This window comes from Eucalyptus grandis, chromosome 3, assembly GCF_016545825.1.
Source record: "Eucalyptus grandis isolate ANBG69807.140 chromosome 3, ASM1654582v1, whole genome shotgun sequence".
Lineage (NCBI taxonomy): Eukaryota > Viridiplantae > Streptophyta > Magnoliopsida > Myrtales > Myrtaceae > Eucalyptus > Eucalyptus grandis.
Window position 1 is genome coordinate 25,673,863 of NC_052614.1, and position 20,771 is coordinate 25,694,633.

General features: G+C 35.7%; 2 protein-coding genes across 4 annotated transcripts in view; both read left to right on the top strand.

The window, feature by feature from the left end:
- Positions 1-18,062, top strand: part of LOC104437001 — an 87,967-nt gene extending 69,905 nt beyond the window's left edge. The window contains exons 2-7 of one of the 3 annotated variants that reach the window (XM_039308899.1): positions 12,621-12,732; positions 13,243-13,540; positions 14,231-14,343; positions 15,304-15,450; positions 16,857-16,983; positions 17,456-18,062. In XM_039308899.1, coding sequence (XP_039164833.1) covers positions 13,516-13,540; positions 14,231-14,343; positions 15,304-15,450; positions 16,857-16,983; positions 17,456-17,589 — 546 coding nt within the window. In that variant the 5' untranslated portion in view covers positions 12,621-12,732; positions 13,243-13,515 and the 3' untranslated portion in view covers positions 17,590-18,062. The other 2 variants (XM_039308901.1, XR_005549537.1) reach the window with 2 other exon arrangements.
- Positions 1,683-12,638, top strand: LOC108958475 (disease resistance protein RUN1-like). The gene is made up of 6 exons (XM_039308898.1): positions 1,683-1,811; positions 1,956-2,571; positions 2,682-3,774; positions 9,062-9,397; positions 10,466-11,988; positions 12,617-12,638. Exons 2-5 carry the CDS (start codon positions 2,009-2,011, stop codon positions 11,741-11,743), a joined length of 3,270 nt encoding a protein of 1,089 aa, XP_039164832.1. The 5' UTR covers positions 1,683-1,811; positions 1,956-2,008; the 3' UTR covers positions 11,744-11,988; positions 12,617-12,638.
- Positions 18,063-20,771: the final 2,709 nt, after the last annotated feature.

Genomic DNA, 20,771 nt, shown 5'->3' on the forward strand with positions numbered 1-20,771 from the left:
TGCACTTGATTACGATAACGTTATTGAATATGCTATTATGATGTTCTTGTACTTAACTACCCTATGTGTTGTAATGTTGTGACATAACAATAGGTGTACCATAAAAGTTTTCTTCGTCTTTTGGACTTTGCTATGATCCAATGACTTTAAACGCAACAATTTTATCAATGTCAATCTAACGGTTTACTATAAAAGTGGCATGGCATTTACTTTAATAAAGGGATTGGAGGAACTCTCCAAGAAAGACATTGAAAAATTTCACTAATTGAAAAGGTTTCTCATGGTGATGGTCCAATATTTGTTAAGCTGTGATACATGTATGAATATATTTCTCTATTTACACACACATATTATGCAACTTGTTCGTGAAGAAATTAAATTGAATAAATAAAGTAACTTATCATTTTCAAAATGACTAGATGATAAAAAGAGTGTAAAATACTCTTGTTAACATTTTCCTACTAAAATTGCCACCTTCTCTTTCTCTAGACATTGCTAAAACAAATCAATAGCATTTGTTTCCACCTGACCATAGAAAAAAAGCAAAAAATGAAAAAAGAATATAAAAACGGATGACTAAATAAATATTCGATTATGGAGAATTTATTGACCAATAATTTCTAAATGTGACTCTAAAAGGATAAACTTTATGTAAAACATAAAAAAATTATTAATATAAGGAGAGGAATAAAAGTGCCTTGGGTGAGGGGTGATGGCTGCGCAATTTTTAGATGCATGACATGGCATGGAGAAATTTAATTTGACAAAATTATTTTGGGAGAGATTTATCTAGTGATGTATCATTTTAGAGCAATCTCCTTAATGAAAAGCATATTGCTGATTGAAAATAATAAAATTTCCTTATTTGAATAAAAAGAGTCAAACAAACATTTGTTTTCAACAAAAATCTAATTTAATCCGACGATTCATATGTTTTCGTCATTGGCTCATATAATTTGACACCGGGAGCATGTGACTGTTGCTCGTCAGTTTTCTTTTCTACTCTTATTGTTAATAGTAAAAGCAAGTCAAAGTCAAGCCTTGCTGGAGAGCATTGCGTGTGAGCGTATCCGTGTCGCTCTTTCCACGCGGTGCTACGGAAATTAGGCCTGCAATAATTGTCCTTTCCTTACGGCATGCATCGCAGACGTTCAATTAGCATAGAGAGTCTTGGACCGTTGGATGGCCAGAACTCGGTCAAGCACGCACAATAAAGAGGGTTGAAGCTGCACAATTTTCAGACGCGGTATGAAGACATTTAATTTGACCAAGTTATTTTGGGAGAGATTTATTCACTAATTTATCATTTTATAGTAATCTCCTTAATGAAAAGTAGATTGATGATTGAAAATAATAAACTTTCCTTATTTGAATAAAAAGAGTTATACAAAGATCTGTTTTCAACAAAAATCTGATTTAATCCGAGGATTCATATGTTTTCGTCATTGGTTCATGTAATTTGGCACAGCGAGCATGTGACTGTTGCTCGTCAGTTTTCTTTTCTACTTTTATTGTTAATAGAAAAAGCAAGTCAAAGTCAAGCCTCGCTGGAGAGCATTGCATGTGAGCGTATCCGCGTCCCTCATTCCACGCACCTTCTGCGCGGTGCTACGGAAATTACGCCTGCAATAATTCTCCTTTCCCTGCAGCATGCATCGCAGCCGTTCAATTAGCATAAAGAGTCCTGGACCGTTCAGCATCATTCAAGCACGCATATAAAAGACGGTTGCGTGTGGGTAATCCAACGTCGAAGGTGAGAATCGGTGGAGATCACAGCAGGGTGTGGATTGTGTTGTTTAAGCACTCCTCAGGTAATCGGTGACTACTTGCTCTTCTCCTCTTCTCTCTTTCTTGTTTTTATTTCCATTTTCTTTTGATGACTTGTATGAGAGCTTTTGTTTTTGTTTGAATGTAGCTCTCAATTGAGTTCTGAGAGACATTTCTGCAATTCCTAGATCTAGGATTCCATACTCCTCTTCTTTTGAGGCTCCGCTCCATCTATCTCAAGATGATCAGAAAAGAGCCTCCTCATTCAGAAGATCTGCCATACAGAGCGTCTTCGTCGTCGACCTCTCCACATGTAGGTGATAATGGTGGAACCAAAAGGCTGGAAGAAGAAAGTGAATACGAAGTGTTCTTGAGCTTTAGAGGGGAAGACACTCGCAAAGGCTTCACCGGTCACCTCTATACTAGCCTTGTTGATGCAGGAATTCGCGCGTATAGAGACAACGATGAGCTCCGAGTTGGTGACGAGATTGGTACGGAGCTTCTCCGCAGTATCACACAGTCTAAGATTTCGATCCCGATTATATCTGAGGATTACGCTTCCAGCAAATGGTGCCTTCAAGAGCTGGCTCAGATGTTGAAGTGCAGGAAAAGTGGAGAGCAAGTAGTGTTGCCCATATTTTACAAAGTGAAACCCTCACAAGTGCGAGATCCCAAGGGGAAATTTGGAGATGCCATCAATGCACATAAAAAGAATTTGGGTCAAGAGGTTGTGAAGGAATGGGAAGAAGCGCTCAATGAAGTCAGTTCCTTAAAAGGATGGGAATCGGAGAAAATAGATGATGGGTACGTTATTCTCTACCAAAACATTGTTAAGTTTCTCATAAATATCTTACTTGAAAAAAGCATATAAACATTGCTATCATATATTGAAATTTTGTATTATTATTTGATAGGTATGAAGCAACATTAGTGAAAATGGTCGGCATAAGAGTTATGGGTGAGTTAAAAAGACTTTTCGACTTAAGTGTTCCCGAACAGTTGGTGGGAACCGATGATAGTGTGGAACAAATCATGAGCAAGATAGATGCTAATTTCAATGGTACATGGATCATTGGAATTCATGGAATGGGCGGTATCGGTAAGACAACTCTTGCAAAGGTGTTATACAACAAGCTGTTTAGCAATTTTGAGAATCGTAGCTTTGTGGCTGATATTCGAGAAAGATCTCAACGCAATGGTATTGTATGCCTACAAAATGAGCTCATTTCTAATGTGATAAGAGGATCGGAGGTGTCTAATGTCGATGATGGAATCCGTGTACTCAAATCTCGATGTAAAAGTAAGAAAGTCCTCGCTCTTCTTGATGATATGGATGATACTACTCACTTGGATGCTTTGGTCGGAGACGGTAGTTGGTTTAAAGTGGGAAGTATAGTCATTATCACAACTAGAAACAAGAGTATTCTTGACAAGGTTAGGGCTAGCCACTTATATGAACTTGAACAGTTGCCTCCGAATCAATCGTTGATTTTATTTAGTAGACATGCATTTCGAAATGATTTTCCTTCGAGTGATTATAAGCATATCTCTCATGATATTGTATCTATTACTGGGGGTCTTCCTTTAGCACTTGAAGTTATAGGCTCATGCTTATGTGGAAAGACAAAGGCAACATGGAAAGATACATCAGAGAAATTGAAGAAAATTCCTGCTAAGGAAGTGCAAGAGAGGTTGAAGATAAGTTACGACGCATTAGATTATGAAGAGCAACAGATTTTTTTGGATATAGCATGTTTTTTCATTGGAATTTCTAAACAAAATCCGACTTATATGTGGGATGCCTGTGGTTTTTACCCAGGGAAAGGGATTGAAGTATTAAGTCTTATGTCCCTAATTAAAATTGGCGAATATGGCGAGCTAATGATGCATGATCAACTGAGAGATCTTGGAAGGGAAATTGTTCGTTTAGAAAATCGAAAGGAGCCTGGAGAACGTAGTCGGTTATGGATTGATGAGGAAACCAAAAATGTACTTGAGAGCAACAAGGTAAGAGTTTCCTCTATTTGTCTTATATTTAGTGAATGTTGAGTCCATCTTCTCTTTCTTTTTTGAGATGAAAATTAATATGCCAAATTTGGGGTAGCTAGTAGCAAAAGAGCTTGCCGGTTAATTGTTTTTGTTGCCTTATTTTAGGACATAATTGAGCAGCAGTTTCTTGGCAGTTGATATAGGATATATATCTTTTCTTTCATCTCTTTTATTTTTTTGTCAAAATGAAAAAAAAAGATATATATATATACACACACACACACATACCTCATAAAATTTTGTCGAGGACACTCTCCTTTCAAAACATCAATGCACAATAAAATTGCAAAACTGTAATGTTTGATAGAGCACTTTCCGAGAAAACATGACATCTATAAGTTTTTTTTTTTTTTTTTGGTAAGGGACATCTATAAGTTGTTGGGCCATGCTTTTTCCACATTTTTTAAGTTTGGATCTTTCTTATAATTTCTTCTTCTTCATTGACTTCTTATGTGTTGCTTACTATGATCAATGAGACCTCCATTCATTTGCAATGATTAGCTCACTTTTTTTTTTTTTTTTCAAGTTGGGTTAAGTACAAATTTATTAAATGTTATTGTTTGTGCGATTTGGCCCTCTGTCTAATTCTTTTTTTTTTTCGGTAGTCTTTTACCTTTCACAATTGGTGCAATCTAATCCTTCGTTGTCAACCTTTAGTTAACTCTATCAATTTGCTATTGTTGCTTTCGTATTGTATGTGATATATGTGCAACCATGTAATATAATCTTCTAAACATATATTATTTTTGTTCTATAGACTTTTCATAATATTGGATAATTTTCTTCCGTGAATTTGCTAATACTTTTTAATTTTTTTTTTTTTATAACTTTGGATTATTTTCTATTAATCCCCGATAACATTTATTTGTCAAATATGGGCTTCGATAACGTTTATTTGTCAAATCTGGGCTCTCATGTTATAATAATTATTACTGCACGGTTCAACTGTTACTGAGCATTGTATTTAGCAAAGATTTATTTAATCTTTATATCATCATTTGTTAAATATGGGCTATCATGTTATATATCTTTTTTGTTGATTTTTTTATTTCTCTAGTATTAGCTACCACGTTATATTAGATATTTCATCGTCCTTCAACTCATAATGAGCATTTGATGGAACAAATTTAGTACATTTATATTATTTATTTGTTAAAATGAGCTATCATGTTACGTAATTTTTTTTATCGATTGTTAATATAATCTGCTTATGAAATACAAGAATATACACTCATAACGAGTATCCATAGAACTTTTTAATCATAATAACCATAACTTTTATGCATTTTGTTATACTTATTGTAGAAATATATGTAATCATGTAAAAGATCCATCTAAACATATGTTCTTTTTCCTTCTATGGTAAATTTTTTTATTACATTCATTTATTTGTAAAGCGTGTTAAAGAATTATTTTGTAATGATGGTATTTCTTAGTCGCAAGGGGTATCTATACATGTTCTCAATCATAACATTCATCGCTACATTGCATCATACTTATTGTTGAAATATATGCATCCATGTACAAAATTCTTCTAAACATGTACTATTTTCTCTTCTTACGGAGACTTTGATTATATAATTTATTTCTAAAGCAAGTAATATAAAATTTTTGTGATGATGGATATCTTTTTTATTGATCTTCTAATATTGTTTATTTTTTAAATATGAGTCCAATATGATATTGATCTGTAATTTGACAAGTATGCTTTTGATATTATTTATTTAATAAATATGACCTTGTTGCACATAATAAAAGATAAATTCCACAAATTGTTCCCATTGCTACGAAATATATATGCTATGTTATTTTGTTGAGGACTACGGATTAAAATAAGACATTAGAAGAAAAAATATTTTAATGGTTTTCTAACACTCAAAATACTTTTAACTTCTGTTGTGCACTCTAGTCTTAAGATCTCAATCTTCCCTATTCTTCTCAAATTCATGAATCTGCAAATTAGAGAGGTAGTAAACAACTTACACTAACAACTTGTATGATAAGGCTGCAATATAATCGCTATTATGTTATAATGTAATAAAGCTGTAGTAGCTGTATGTCGATTGGTTTAAGTTGCATAATAGTTATTACCTGGTTTTGTTTCATGAACAACTTGTGTGATATGAAGGAATATGTCTATTCAAACTTATGTTTTCAAAACGAGGTGTCTATTAATGCAAACATAAAGGTAGTGAATAAACGTTAACTAATATCAGTAAGAGCAAAGAAAGAAAGGGACCAAACATTAGGTATGTACCATGAAAAAAAGTCATCTAGAAACTATACCACTCAAAATGCAAAGAGAAATTCCGGTCCGGACATATTACTTCCTAGAGAGGCACTATTTACTAACATGTGAATGATGTACTAAATATTCAAGCCATATTTCTAAGAGAAATATCTTTTCATCCAATAGTAAGTAAATGACACTAATTGATGGAATTCTTCTACCTTGAATTCGAGAAAGAAGAGAATCCTACGTAGAATAACAAATGAACTGTATAAAAAATGGAGTTTAACGTATCATATAAAAAGTGATGCATATTTAAATGGATTATTTTGAATGGAGGTGTTCATTTATGAGAATATGGATAAAAGCCTTATAAAGAGATGTACTATTTTGATGGAGTAGATAAAACATTAACAATAAACATTAAAAAGAATAATGATTATTAACCAAAACCATTCATAATAAAAAAAAAATATGGAAGAATAGTGATTACAGTATCTATGTATATAAAAGTATATCTGAAAATTAATTCCTAGGTCACAAGATTTTTTAGTGGTGAAATTATAGATTTATTTAAAACATTATATTATACATATAAAAATATGTATTTGCAATGATATGGTTTTTGACAGTTTTTAAAATGTAAGTTGAGAACCATATATTCTCAACAAAACATATATTACTAAACATAGATCTTCAGTAATATAATTATGAACTTTCTAATGTGGAAGAACTATCAAAACTAAACAATTTTCACATTATATTTGATTAAACTAGGTTTAACTATTTTAACAATATATATGACTTTTTATATAGAGAATCGTTAAAGGTTACATTTTAGCATTAAAATAACCTTACATTTACAATTTTGTTAGAAATTTATAAATGAACGACATTTAGTTACAGAACTAAAAACAAATTCACATGCTTACAGAGTAGTGATGTTAACATAATATGTGTGTGTGTGGGCGTGTACTCTCTTTAATTCAATCATCATATTTAGGATAAGAAATAATGGCAACTCTATATTTTTCAAAAAAAAAAAAATTATCATTACTTAAGTTTTAGAACCATATATTCACATAATAAAAATTAATAACATCCTTACATTCAAATATGATTAGATGCACAGTTAGAAATAGCTCTTATTACTCAAGTAAAACTAAGTCGAATATTTTTCTTTTCTTATTAGATCTAAATGTGAAGGTTACTATTGTAGGATAAATTTCATGAAGGAATATTGGAAAAGTGATATATCCAATCTTATAATTGAGATTAATATGCATAATATCCATAAAAAGTGGGTCAAGTCAAAGCAATGGCCATTCCAATAGTTGTGATATATATAATGAGATAAGTACAATGAAAGTCCTAAAAACTGTCATGAAAGTGCAATTGAGACTTGAAATTTAAAAAAGTGCAACTAAGTCCTAAAACTTATCATAAAAATGGATTCGAATCCTAAAACTTTAAACTTTCAAAAAGTGTAATCAAGTCCTAAATTTATCTGGAAAGAGCAATCAAGTCTTGAAACTTGTCACAAAAGTGTAATCGAGTCTTAAAATTTTGAAAAAATGCATTCAAAGAAAGGACTTGATTAAACCAATTTGACAAGTTTTAGGACTTAATTGGACTAAATCACACTTTTATGACAAGTTTTAGAATTTTAAATGCACTTATCCCAAAAATAATTATGGTTTTAAATTTTGTGTCGTGATTAATTTCATTATTAAGATGAAAGTTAATAAGGTATGCAACTAAAAGCAATTACAACATATGGATGATTTGTGCAAACATCAAACGAGCATGTGCAAATCTTTGATTGAAAAACACTGAATATGAACATTGAGAATGCACAATATAATTAAGTAACGAGATTAGTAAAAACTGTGCTACCGCAATATTCAACGAGCATATTTTCGTACAAATGAAAACGTAATGAACTAAATAGAAATTGCTTAGAACTGGAAAAAAAAAAAAGGGGTATCTGTGAAGTTATTGATGAAAATACGATAATATACAAGAAATTTCTAAATAAGGAGCATCTCATCCAAAAGAATAAAAGTTTGAAGGAAATATTCAAGCCATCAAACAAATCCATCTTACAACTCATGATTTGTGCTCACTGAGCAATTCATCACCTAAGACAAAATAAATTGGAGTTCCTTAAATATTTGGTTACAATGAAAGAAAAATGTAAAAGACTTGAGTTCTCTAAGTATGCAGTTTAATAAATCTTCATGTTCGATCATTCTTGATGCAAGATCTCATTACTTATTGCTATTTCACTGTGGCAAAATTAACAACATAATGAAAATGTTGCATCAAACATATGTACTAATAATAAGAGGAGTAAAGATTATCTACATAACGTTTGATATATAATCGATCTTTTTTCCATGTATAATTAAAAATGCTCATTATAAGAAACACATGAGAAGATAAGAAAGGAATAAAAAACGCATGCGTACATTTTGAGGTGACATTCTCATTTTCATTTTGCTATATTGAGAATTGTAAACAAGGCACACCAGAATAATAGGGGGATTCTACAATTTAGAATATCTAATTTTGATACATGTTTTGATGACAAGTTTGATAGATGTACTTGGACTGTAAGGGTCATGTGTTTTGCATATGAATGATACAAGTTAGGGTTGTGTGTTTCACATATAAGGGGCATAAATTTTGACAGATATATTTGAAGTAGTTTGTAAATAAATAGATGCCTTTTATTATAATTTTGAAAGGATGCAATTTTTGGTAATTCAAAAGGTGTAAATTTTCGAAAAGCATAACTGGGAGAGGAAAAGTTCCAAAGCACCTTCTTGAGCTTCCCATTTTTACATGAATTAGATAAATCATATGCAATGACAACTTGTCATTTCACCAAGTTGAAAATAAGAAGTCAACACCATAACAATATGATATCAAATTGAAGTTAGTCCATCTGTTTTTATACATAGATCATTTCATCAATTAAAACTTATGGTCCATAATGTTTTGTAATTGTAGGGCACTTGTGAGATTGAGGCCCTTCTTCTTGGCCATTATAGCCCGCTAAGCTTTGACCGGATTAGGCATGAAGGCGATTATGGCTGGAGAAGCTGTAACCAGAAAAGCTATCGAGGTGAACAATTTGACAAACTCACCAACTTGAGGTTCCTTCTAGTGAAGGATATAAAATTCACTGGAGATTTCCAAAACTCACTTGCTCAATTAAGATGGCTTCAATGGAGGGGTTGTACCTTGGATTTTGAAGTAGTCAACTTTCATCCGAAGAAATTAGCCATGCTTGACCTATCATCGAGTAACATTTCAGAGGATTGGGGAGGATGGGGTCCACTCAAGGTAAAACATTGATAAGATATATCTCTTGTGAATAATAACATTTTTTAACAATAGAGGTCCAATCGCACCAGCTTCTCCTAGAAAGGTTTGATATCATTCCTCGGATTTAGGATTTTCGTCTAAATATAAGAGGAATTTATAGGCTCCTAAGTATTTCGAAGCCTCCGCTCCTTAATATCTTTAATTGATAAAACTCAACAACCCGTCATGTGTAACTATAGAAAATACCAAAAAAATAAAATAATTATATTAATTAAAATTGATTTAAAATATAATTACATATTTTTGCCTATTTTGATTTTCGTTAATCTAGCCGGTTTATGGCTTCAAGCTAATTTCTCCCCATGTTGTCTTTTGAGCGATTCTTGTTATATCTCTCTATCAATCTTCTTTCATGGAGGGAAAAAAAACACTCCCACATAGTGACTTGTGTTGTACATAAATACTAAAACTCTAAATTCATTTTAATCTCAGAGTAATGGATATAATCTATTTGCTCTGACTTGTTGCATGAAATATTTATTCATTATAATTGTTGATTATGGAAGTCACTATATGATGCAAATATAAATTATAATATTATGATAGGAATAAAACATCCTTCTGATGGCATTAAATTTTTTTGGAATACAACATCCTTAAAAAAAATAAAAATTGAAGTCACTTCAAGAAATTGTTTTTCATAATTAAACTATACATTTCTTACTATTGGAGTGTCTCTTTGATAATAAAATTTGCACACGTCTAATCAACGGCATCACCACAGCTCTTAAAAACTGAATATATTTTCTTTTTGAAATTTTATTTGAAAATAAACATGGTTGGCACTTGTGCATCCCAAACATTCTTTTTGCGATGGATATGCTTTAAAAAAATCAATATGGTTGTATACCTTGGCACCGTTGAAAAAAAAACATTTTAAATTAAATAAGACAACTATGAAAGAGTAGTGGAGTATGGGTATTTTTTTAGGAATTTTAAAGATTCTTTTTTTTTTTTATAAAGAATAGTGGAAAATCACACATTGCTATTGTCCACTTTCACTGAAGTTTCCTTTATTTATTTCAGATGGCCACCGAGTTGAAAGTTCTCAACCTCTCAAATTGTTGCAATTTGAGAAGAACTCCCGACTTGTCTGCTTTCAAAAGCTTGGAGATTTTGAATCTTAAAATGTGTTTCAATCTAAAAGAAATTCATCATTCTATATGCTATATCGAGACCCTTGTCCATTTGAATCTTCCTTATTGTTCTAAACTAGAGAAGCTACCAGCAAGAGTAGGGAGAATGGAAGAATCGAGGGAGCTTCTATGTTACGATAAACCTGCTCAGCTTCTTAAATCCATTGGTTCCTTTAAGTCATTAACTAAGCTATACTTATCTAACACATCTATTAAAGAATTACCCGAATTCATTGGTTCTATGGAGGCACTAGAGACTCTTATTATTGTTGGCTGTCAATTATTATATCACATACCTAACTCCATAGGCAATCTAGCATCTCTATCTGTATTTTACATAAATAACTCTCCGTTGAGAGAGATCCCCGACTCGATTGGAAAGTTGCAATCATTGGTTGAGCTAGATTTATCACGGACACGGATTACAAAATTACCAGAGAGTATTGGGAATTTGCAAAATTTGAGGGAATTAAACATTAAAACAACTCCCATGACAGAATTACCAGAAAGTATTGGGAATTTGCAGTCGTTGGTTGAGCTAGATTTATCACGGACACGGATTACAAAATTACCAGAGAGTATTGGGAATTTGCAAAATTTGAGGGAATTAAACATTGAATCAATTGCCGTGACAGAATTACCAGAAAGTATTGGGAATTTGCAGTCGTTGGTTGAGCTAGATTTATCACGGACACAGATTACAAAATTACCAGAGAGTCTTGGAAATTTGCAAAATTTGAGGGAATTAAACATTAAAACAACTCCCGTGACAGAATTGCCTAGTGCCATTGGAAAGCTGGCGAAACTCTACCGGTTGAAGGCATCGTACGGACGTCTGGAAGGACTGCCTAGTAGCATAGGCGAGCTGGTTTCGCTAAATGAGCTTCATTTAGAAGGGTCGGGCATTCGGGGCTTGCCAGAAGGTATTTCGAAGCTCTCTTCTCTCCGGCTTCTGAACGTTCGGAATTGCAAAAACCTTCAAGAAGTACCGGAACCGTTCTTTAGCTTAACAGCTCTGGAGAGACCCCTGTTGATTCGCGATCGCGACTATCCCGCCATCAGGGTAAGAAAAGACACCAAATGGCGGCTTGATGATTGGCTCCTTACAACGAGCTCAGGCACTCCATCCAGTCGCAACATTAAGCGAAGAAGGAGACTCTCTCTCTGATGAGGCAACGAGCGCAATCACTCCAGCAGTCGCAACATCAAGCGAAGAAGGAGACCCTCTCTCTCTCTCTCTCTCTCTTGGCCGTATAAATTTCGGCGACCGAACACGACCATTGCAAAATCAAGCGAAGAAGGAGACCCTCTCTTTGATGAGGCAACGAACCCGACCATTGCAAAATCAAGCGAAGAAGGAGACCCCCTCTCTCTCTCTCTCTCTCTCTGAGCTTGTAAAAACTCTAGCTGAAGGTAGGCCGCTCCCACTTAGCTTTAGTCTCTTCTTGATTGAGTGTTTCGGTTCGTATTTGCTTTCTCTCTTGTGTACGCTCTCGCGTGTTGTTGGGGTAGTAGTTGTCGTCGTCATCCGTCTAGTGGAAGGATTTAGATGTAATGAGACGGCTCTCGAGCGGCGGCGGGAGGCGGGTTTTGTCTTGCGCTGGGTCGTGTTTGGCGTGGTAATTTTTAAAATTAGTTCGGTGGCTGTGCCGTTCCAGTTTCGTTCTCTGGCTCGTGGTTGGGGATTCTTCTCCGAGGGAGCTTCTATGTTATGATAAACTTGCCTTTGAAGGCGTGGTCCGCCTGGTGGTGTAAGCCTATGTACAGTGCCGTGTGCATGTGATGGCACTGTTGGTGGTTGAAGCCGGAGTGCATTGGTAGTATTGACTAATGGAGGTGGTGGTTTACAGTGGTCGTGCGGAGGTTTTGACGAAAATGATGGCAGAAACCTATGCTTGAACAAGCTGAATTTGTTTACTTTTCCTGATTTATTGGATTGGGATTTTTATTGTTCTGGGATCTAGCAACTGTAATTTTATCTTTTGTCTCTTCTCATATGATTGATCGAAGTAATTTAATGATTGACGTGTCGATTATTAAGGAAGCTTCTGGAGGCAAAGTACGAAAACACATAGGCAAAGGAGAGTGGTCATGCTGCTGGACTTGTGGCGCTTTGGATCCCCTAAATTCGTCAGGTTCTTTCAGGCTAATCATCAGGTGTGAATTTGATATGCTGCAGGGCTGCAAGAGTGTGTTCATAGTTTCATAGTCATTTCAAGTTCTTGATTGACTGCTTGTGTTGAGTTTGATCCTAACAAGATTCGCACCATTCTTCCTGTCACTATGTGATTTGCACTTCTGCTCTTTGTCATTCCAATGGTGGGACTTTTTAGCTATGCCAATGAGGAATTGTTCTACTGATACTCTATTTCGACTTTCCAGCATGCAAGTTTTTGTCTTCTGCCACGTTCTAATTTTTCTAATAATCTTGGTTTTCATGATACTAGAACAGTAAATAGAGCCGAACCATCTGTTTATTCCAAAGAAACTTATGATCTATTACAAGTTTGAGCAATGTTATCTATACGAATCATGCTGGAATTATGAGAAGAAGCATTTTCACAAGTTTATTCACTTTATGACGGGTAGCAATATGTCACGATCTATCAATAGTCCACCTACATCTAGTAGAAATAATGATTTCATGTGTAATGAACTCATGAATAGGACTAGCAGTGTTACACAAAGATATGAAGCGTCACTTCCAGGTGGTGGTGGAGATGGAGTGGTCCCAGTGGTTGGGGCTGGCAGCTACCAGACGCACGAAGTTTTGGCATTAGTTAAGACAAAACATTGATTAGGCGTTCCCAGGTTCTCCAGAGGCAAAGGGTCAGTGGATCCTTCAACTTTGAAGATTCTGCAGGAAACAAATTGCTGTGAGTCGCAAGAATCTAGTCGAGATTTGCAGGACCTTTCGAGTTCGAAACATCTGGGGCTATCATGTGTTGCCAATCGCAAGAGTCTGGTAAATTTGAATATCTCTGGTTCCATGTCCATTCAATCAATTGTCCTTTCAAGTTTAAAAAGAATCGAAGAGAATCAGATGCTGCCAATTGTGTGAATATAGTTGGAGTTTGAGGCTTTGACCCATTTAGAATATCTGGAAACATTCTATCTCTCTCTGGATGCACGTCCATTGAAATATTCCATGCTGCAAATTGCCGAAATCTAGTTGAAATTCATGGTCTTTACAGGTTGTATTTATTGGCAAGATCGAATCTCTCTGGGTGCACTTCTTTAAAAGATTTCTAGACTTCTCCAGTTTAAAGACTTCGAATTGCACACTGCAAACTGCAAGAATCTAGCTGAAGTTTGAGGCCTTGATTGATTAATTAGAATCTTTGAAAAGGTTTTATGTCTTTAAATGCATGTCCAATTAAAAGATGACCAGACATTTCAATCCATTGAAAGATAAATAGACCTTTCAAGTTCAAAATGTCTAAAGCATTCTATGCTGCAGATTGCGGGAATCTAGTTGAAATTCATGGCCTTGAGAGGTCGATTATTTGTAAGATTGGATATCTCTAATTGCACGTCCATTGAAAGATAACCTTCTAGTTTGAAGAATTTGGGAGATTTCATGTTGCAAACTGTAAGAGTCTGGTTGAAATGTGGCCTTGACGGACTGTATTTTTTTTTTTTTTGGTAATATTAGATATTTGTGGTTGCACTTACCTTGGAAGATTATTGGATCTATCATGCTTGAAAACCCTGATAATACTGAACATCAACCACTGTGAAGAGCAAGATGATATTCAAAGCCTAGAGGTATTCTCATCCTGCAAAAGTTTGTGTATTCAAGGATGCAAGTTGTTAGAGTTCCTAGATGCTTGGAAATTTGAAGATTTAAGGAACTTGATAGTGACAGCTTGTTGGGAACCATCTGACATCTCAGGGCTCAAAGGATTGAGATACCTATAAAGTATATAGATTTCATGATGCTAGTCAATTGTCGCACGAGACTGCGACAAACTAATTGAGCCCGGAGGGCTTGGAGACTAGGAGCTCCAGAAGCTTTAGACATTTTTAGATGCAAGCCAATATGTGAATTGTCTTGAGCTTTCCTCATATGGAATATGAGAGCAATTGTTATGTCAGGTATTCATGAGATCACATTCTAGTGATAGTTTGATATTTGAGATGACCCCTGTCCTCTAATAAGGCAAAATCTTAGATGACAAAATCATGAATGAAGCTGGCAGTCCTGGTGAACCATCTGTGAGTGATTATTTTTTGTACATTACTGAGTGATTTGTGTTTTTAGTTGGAATGAAATCTTTCTCTTGATCATGAAAGGAATGTAACTGTCAGCCCTTGTTGGAGGACTAGATCATAAGAGTGCCTTTTGAGAAAATAATTGGTCATTTATTATCCACTATAATCGCAGGTCATCTATAACTTGTTTTGTTTACATGGCGAGCTAAACTTTTATCTTCTGTTGATACTTATGATGGCAGGCACACTGGCTTATATGTGATATTAATACGGTTGAAATTACAGAATGTTGAAAGAACAAGCAGATCTTTAAGAAAATCCCTTTGACCTAGTCATCTCAGTTTCTTAAGGTGGAGACTGAAATCCCACACTTAGGAATGACGTGAATTTGCTTGCTTTTCATGATTGCTTGAATTGGTTTTTTTGTTCTACAATATTGTGACTTAATTTTCTTTTGTTTGTTCTCATATGATTGCTCAAGGTAATTTGGTGATTGACATGTGGATTATTAAGGAAGCTTCTGGAGGCAAAGTACAAAAACACATAGGTGAAGGAGAGTGGTCATGCTGCTGGACTTGTGGCACTCTGGATTCCCAAAACTCATCGGGTTCTTTCAAGCTAATCATCAGCGTGAATTTGATATGCTGCAAGGTTGCAAGAGTGAGTTCATAGTTTAATTGTCATTTTAAGTTATCAATCGGCTGTTTATGTGTTGAGTTTGATCCTACAAAGATTCACACCGTTTTTCCTGTCACCACGTGATTTACTCTTCTGCTAATTTGTCATTCCGATGGTGGGGTTTTTCGCTATGCCAATGAGGATTTGTTCTGCTGATGCTCTATTTTGACTTTCGAGTATGCAAGTTTTTGTCTCCTGCTGTGTTCTAATTTTTCTAATAATCGTGATCTTCATGATATTGAGACTGCAAATAGAGCTGAACTTCAAAATCTTGAGGGTTTCGTGTTGAAACGTGGCCTTGACAGGCTGGATTTTTTTGGTAATATTGGATATTCATGGTTGCACTTCCCTTGGAAGATTGTTAGATCTATCGTGCGTGAAAACCTTGAAAAGGTTGAAACATCAACCACTATGAAAAGCTACATGACATCGAAAGCCTGGAGGTATTCTCATCCTGCAAAAGTTTGTGTATTCAAGGATGCAAGTCTTTAGCAAAATTCCCTGATGTGTTGAAATTTGAAGATTTAAGGAACTCGTTAGTGACAGCTTGTTGAGAGCTATCAGACATCCCAGGAATCACAGGATTGAGATACCTATAAAGTATAGAGATTTCATGATGCTCATCAATTGTTGCACTAACTAATTGAGCCCTAAGGGCTTGGAGACTAGGAGCTCCACAAGCTTTAGACATTTTGAGATGCAAGTTACTAAAGCCAATATCTGAATTGTCTTGAGCTTTTCTATAGAACAGTAGTCATGTCTGGTTTTCATGAGATCACATTCCGGTGATAGTTCGATATTTGAGACAATCCCTGTCCCCTAATAAGGCAAAATCTTAGACTTGATAAAAACATGAATGAAGCTGGCAATCCTGGTGATTCACCCGTGAGTGATTATTTTTTATACATTACGGAGTGACTCATGTTACTTAGATGGAATGAAATCTCTCTCTACCATGGTAGGAATGTAACTGGCAGCCCTTGTTGGAGGACTAGATCATAAGATTTCCCCCAGAGAAAATAATTTGTCATCTGCATCCACCATGATTGCTCAATCTCAACATGATATCGGGAACCAGACTTTTAGATTAATAATCTCCTTTTATGTTTTGTATCTGAAGGCTGTTCTACTTGCTCGCAGGTCATCTATAACGTGTTAGTTTTGTTTAAAGAACAAGTAGCTCTTTCAGAAAATCCCTTTGACCATAGTCATCTCAGCTTCTTAAGGTGGACGATTGAAATCCCACACTTAGGAATGACGTCAATTTGCTTGCTTTTCCTAATTGCCTGAATTGGGTTTTTATTGTTCTGGGATAACTGTAATTTTCTCTTGTCTGTTCTCATATGATTGCTCGAAGTAATATAATGATTGACATGTCAATTATTAAGGAAGCTTCTGGAGGCAGAGTACAAAATCACATAGGCAAGGAAGAGCGGTCATGCTGCTGGGCTTGCGGCCCTCGGGATCCCCACAATGCATTGGGTTCTTTCAAGCTAATCATCAGGTGTGAATTTGGTATGCTGCAGGGCTGCAGCAGTGAGTTCATAGTTTCATTGTCATTTTAAGTTCTCGATTGACTGTTTGTGTTGAGTTTCATCCTCACAAGATTCACAATTTTCCCTGTCATTGATTTACTTTCTGCTCATTTGTCATTCCATTTTTTAGCTTCCTACTGAGGATTTGTTCTACTGATGCTCTATTTTGACTTTCCAGTATGCAAGTTTTTGTCTCCTGCCACATTCTAATTTTTCTAATAGAGCCAAACATCCGAATATGGGAGCGGAACCATATATTTATTCCAAAGAAACTCTATGATCTATTACAAGTTTGAGCAATGTTATCTATATGAATCATGCTGGAATAATGAGAAGAAGCATTTTCACAAGTTTATTCACTTTATGACGAGTAGCAACATCTCACGATCTATCAATAGTCCATCTATATCTAGTAGAAATAATGATTTCATGTATAATGAACTCATGAACAGGACTAGCAGTGTTACACGGAGATATGAAGTGTCACTTCCAGGTGGTGGCGGAGATGGAGTGGTCCCAGTGGTTGGGGCTGGTAGCTACAGGGATCCAGCTAGACTGGAGTTGGGGGCAGTGTAATTTTCACTGACAGTGACAGCTAATTTTTGGCCTTGAGAGCAACAATCGCTGTTAGCAAAGGTGTAGACAGAGTAAGACTCGCAGGCACTGTCAAGGGAAATGTTGGCTGGTCCGTTGGTCAGTGTATGAACATAGAAGCACTGTGGCAGTTATTATTATCACCATTTGACATGTTGATGACGTCATGCAACCCTGCTTTGAAGTAGAACACTGCAAAAATAATGGAAGATCATTGGCATTAAAAGAGCGAAGGTCAAGATTGATTTTTCGGCCCCTAAAGCTCAAGATTGATTGCACATAAGTACATGCATGCAATTGTGTGCAATTTAAACCAGGAGATTTTACTAACAGAGCTTCTGTAAGCTGGAAATTATGAGAACCATTTTTCACTTATCTTGATTTCTTTTAGCTTTCCAGCATTTATGCTCCAAAAAGAATGGGACATTGAGTTCTCTTCAGGAAGTTATACATAGATTTGTGTCTCTCCCTTGTGAGAGCTTCTCTCTCTTTGTCAAGAGCTTTCCCTACATCACAATGATGTTTTCTTTCACCTATGTTCCTTCATGATCGTCACCCCCCATTCTTCTCGATAATCCATAATCCTCATTTTCGCTCTCTATCATCATTAATTATTTCCATCTGCTTTCTATTTTAGTAATTTGCTTTGGCATTGGTTCGTCACATTAGTTTTCACTTTTCCTATCACTACACGTTGCCCCTATCAACTGTTTGACAACCTTCCTTAGTTGATTCTAGGCTAATCTATTTCTTTTCTCTCATTACAGGATGCCCGCAGGGGTTCCTTAACATCGCAAGCATAACTGTCAGACAGTCTACTGGGGCATCATTACGTTTTGGAGCAAGTTGATGATGAGGAAGCTGAGATGGTTTTGATTGGAAGGATTTTGTCGAAGAAGTGCTTGAGTCAAGCTGCGTAACTGATGTCTCAAGGAAAGCCTGGGCTGGTCTTGGGTGGGATAACTATAAAATGAGAAGATGTATTTGTTTACGTTCCATGGATTGGCACCAAGCAGAGAGTCCTCACTTCTGGCCCTTGGTCAATCATGGGAAATTGCATAGACTTGCAGAGATGGGATGCTTAGAGGAGACAGGAGGACCTCTGTTTTCGTGAACTGGAGGTGTGGCTGCAAATACATAGATTGGCCTTCAACCAAATGACAGAACAATGCGAAACCTATTGCTTGTTTGGCACACAAACTGGTGAAAGTTGAGTCAATTCACACCAAATCTCGGGGTCGCCTTCGTGCTAAAGTCGCATTCATGTTCAAAAACCCCTCGTACCTGCAACGTGGAGTGTTAGGGATAGTCGTGGCATTGGGTAGAGATTCGATACGGGTTAACATCAAACTTTAGTTGTTCTTGGAATCATTGGCCACACTGGGAAGCTATGTGACAATGAAGTTCTTATGTCTGCAGCTGTGGTTAGACAACCTAGATATGATCCTTGTAATCTCATGGGCTTTAAGTTCGCTACACTTGACAAGAAGCATTAATTTCATGAAAAACATATGTGAATTGCACCAGCATATCTCCTTTTTTTTTTTAATAGGAGAGGTCAAGGTTTCAAATGTTGGATTTCAAGATGAGGTCAGGATAATGTGATTCTCTGTGTAAACGACCGAGCTGTTTAACGATGTCTAAGAGCAAAAAAAAAAAATTTTAAAAAAAATTTTAAAATTTTAAAAAATGAATTGTAGTTATCTAGTTCATAAATTGGGGGTAGGTTAGCAGAAACGTTAGAAGATCGTAAATTTGGGTATCCATTGATTTATGTGGATTGTATAACAATGTGTATGGAATATGTGCCAATAAGTCAATGATGAAAAATACAAAAAAGACCTACATAATAACAGAGAAATCATCAAACAGTTCATCATAAATGTTTGGTATATCAGGCCAAAATGGCGGTTCAAATGAAATAATGTTTTTATATGTCCAAGTTGCATTAGAAAATTCAATGTTCATCTTTTTTACGCACGGTTCTTTCTCGGATTCGTTCGCCAATGAACATCAGCTGACTTGGAGTTGGCCGGCTAAAACAAATTTTCAATTCTTTGTCATAGGTCATCTTGAAGAAAAGCTGAGGAAATTTCTAGTGATTATTGTAAAGTATAGCCTTTTTCTTCTGAATTCACTTGGGACAAGCTCAAATGGTTGTCTTTTAAAGTTGCACCTAGACTTACCCCAAGACCATTTCATCCTCTTCAGATCTTGGTTTGTAAAGAAACAGAACTTCATATGCGACATGAGCCACACTAGAGGTGATCACTCAATGTGTAAGAGTTCAGGACAGACAGAATTTGGCGTGATAAAGTTGTTTTTCGTTACATAGAAGGAGAGGGATATGAACAGAACTTTTCAACTGCACCGGCTTAATGAACAATACTTCAGAATGAATTAAATACAGAGCCGTGACAATGAAGTGGCTAAATCATCACAAGAATTGGCGACAATCTTTGAGGTTGTAATACGCAATAGAATTTCAGGCAAATGATCCTATCTATGACCATCCCCAGTAGCAATCCAAACCCAGTAACCTTGCAGTTTACAAACTATATGTTACTCTCACAGTAAATCTACACTACATTGGAGAGCCAAGGAAAGCTATAAATGTCATCAGCATGGATAATGGAGAGGAACTACATATAGATCATTATACCAATTGTACACAATACCTAACTAAGCCTATGTATCACAAAACGCAAAGTGGATAAGCAGTAGAGACAATGAAACCATATGATATTACTTCTAGTTCTAAATGTGTAATCTCCTAGCTCAATACCCCCTCAATAATCACAACCACATCTATGGTTAATTGACTGTCTTCAGAATTCCTGTCGCAAGGCGAGACCTGTCCTCTTCGCTAACATAATTTCTTTTTCCTAGAATCAAAGCCATCTTCCAAATGTTCCTGTTTGATGAAGCTTTGCATGAGGCCACTGGCCAATGTTCCTTGTATTAACTCTTTTAAGTACCCATTCTAGTGAAGCACCGAATATTGTCTGTCAGAATTTGATCGTTGCTCTTGCTCAAATCCACATCAAGGGATCAATAGCTGCTGCTTTCACCTGCAGAAGTTCTTCCAACTTAGCATGCAAAGAAATGGAATATGAAGGAAGTTTTGTATTAATGAGGTGATGTCTATTTTGAGGGACCTTTTGCTTTTGCTTT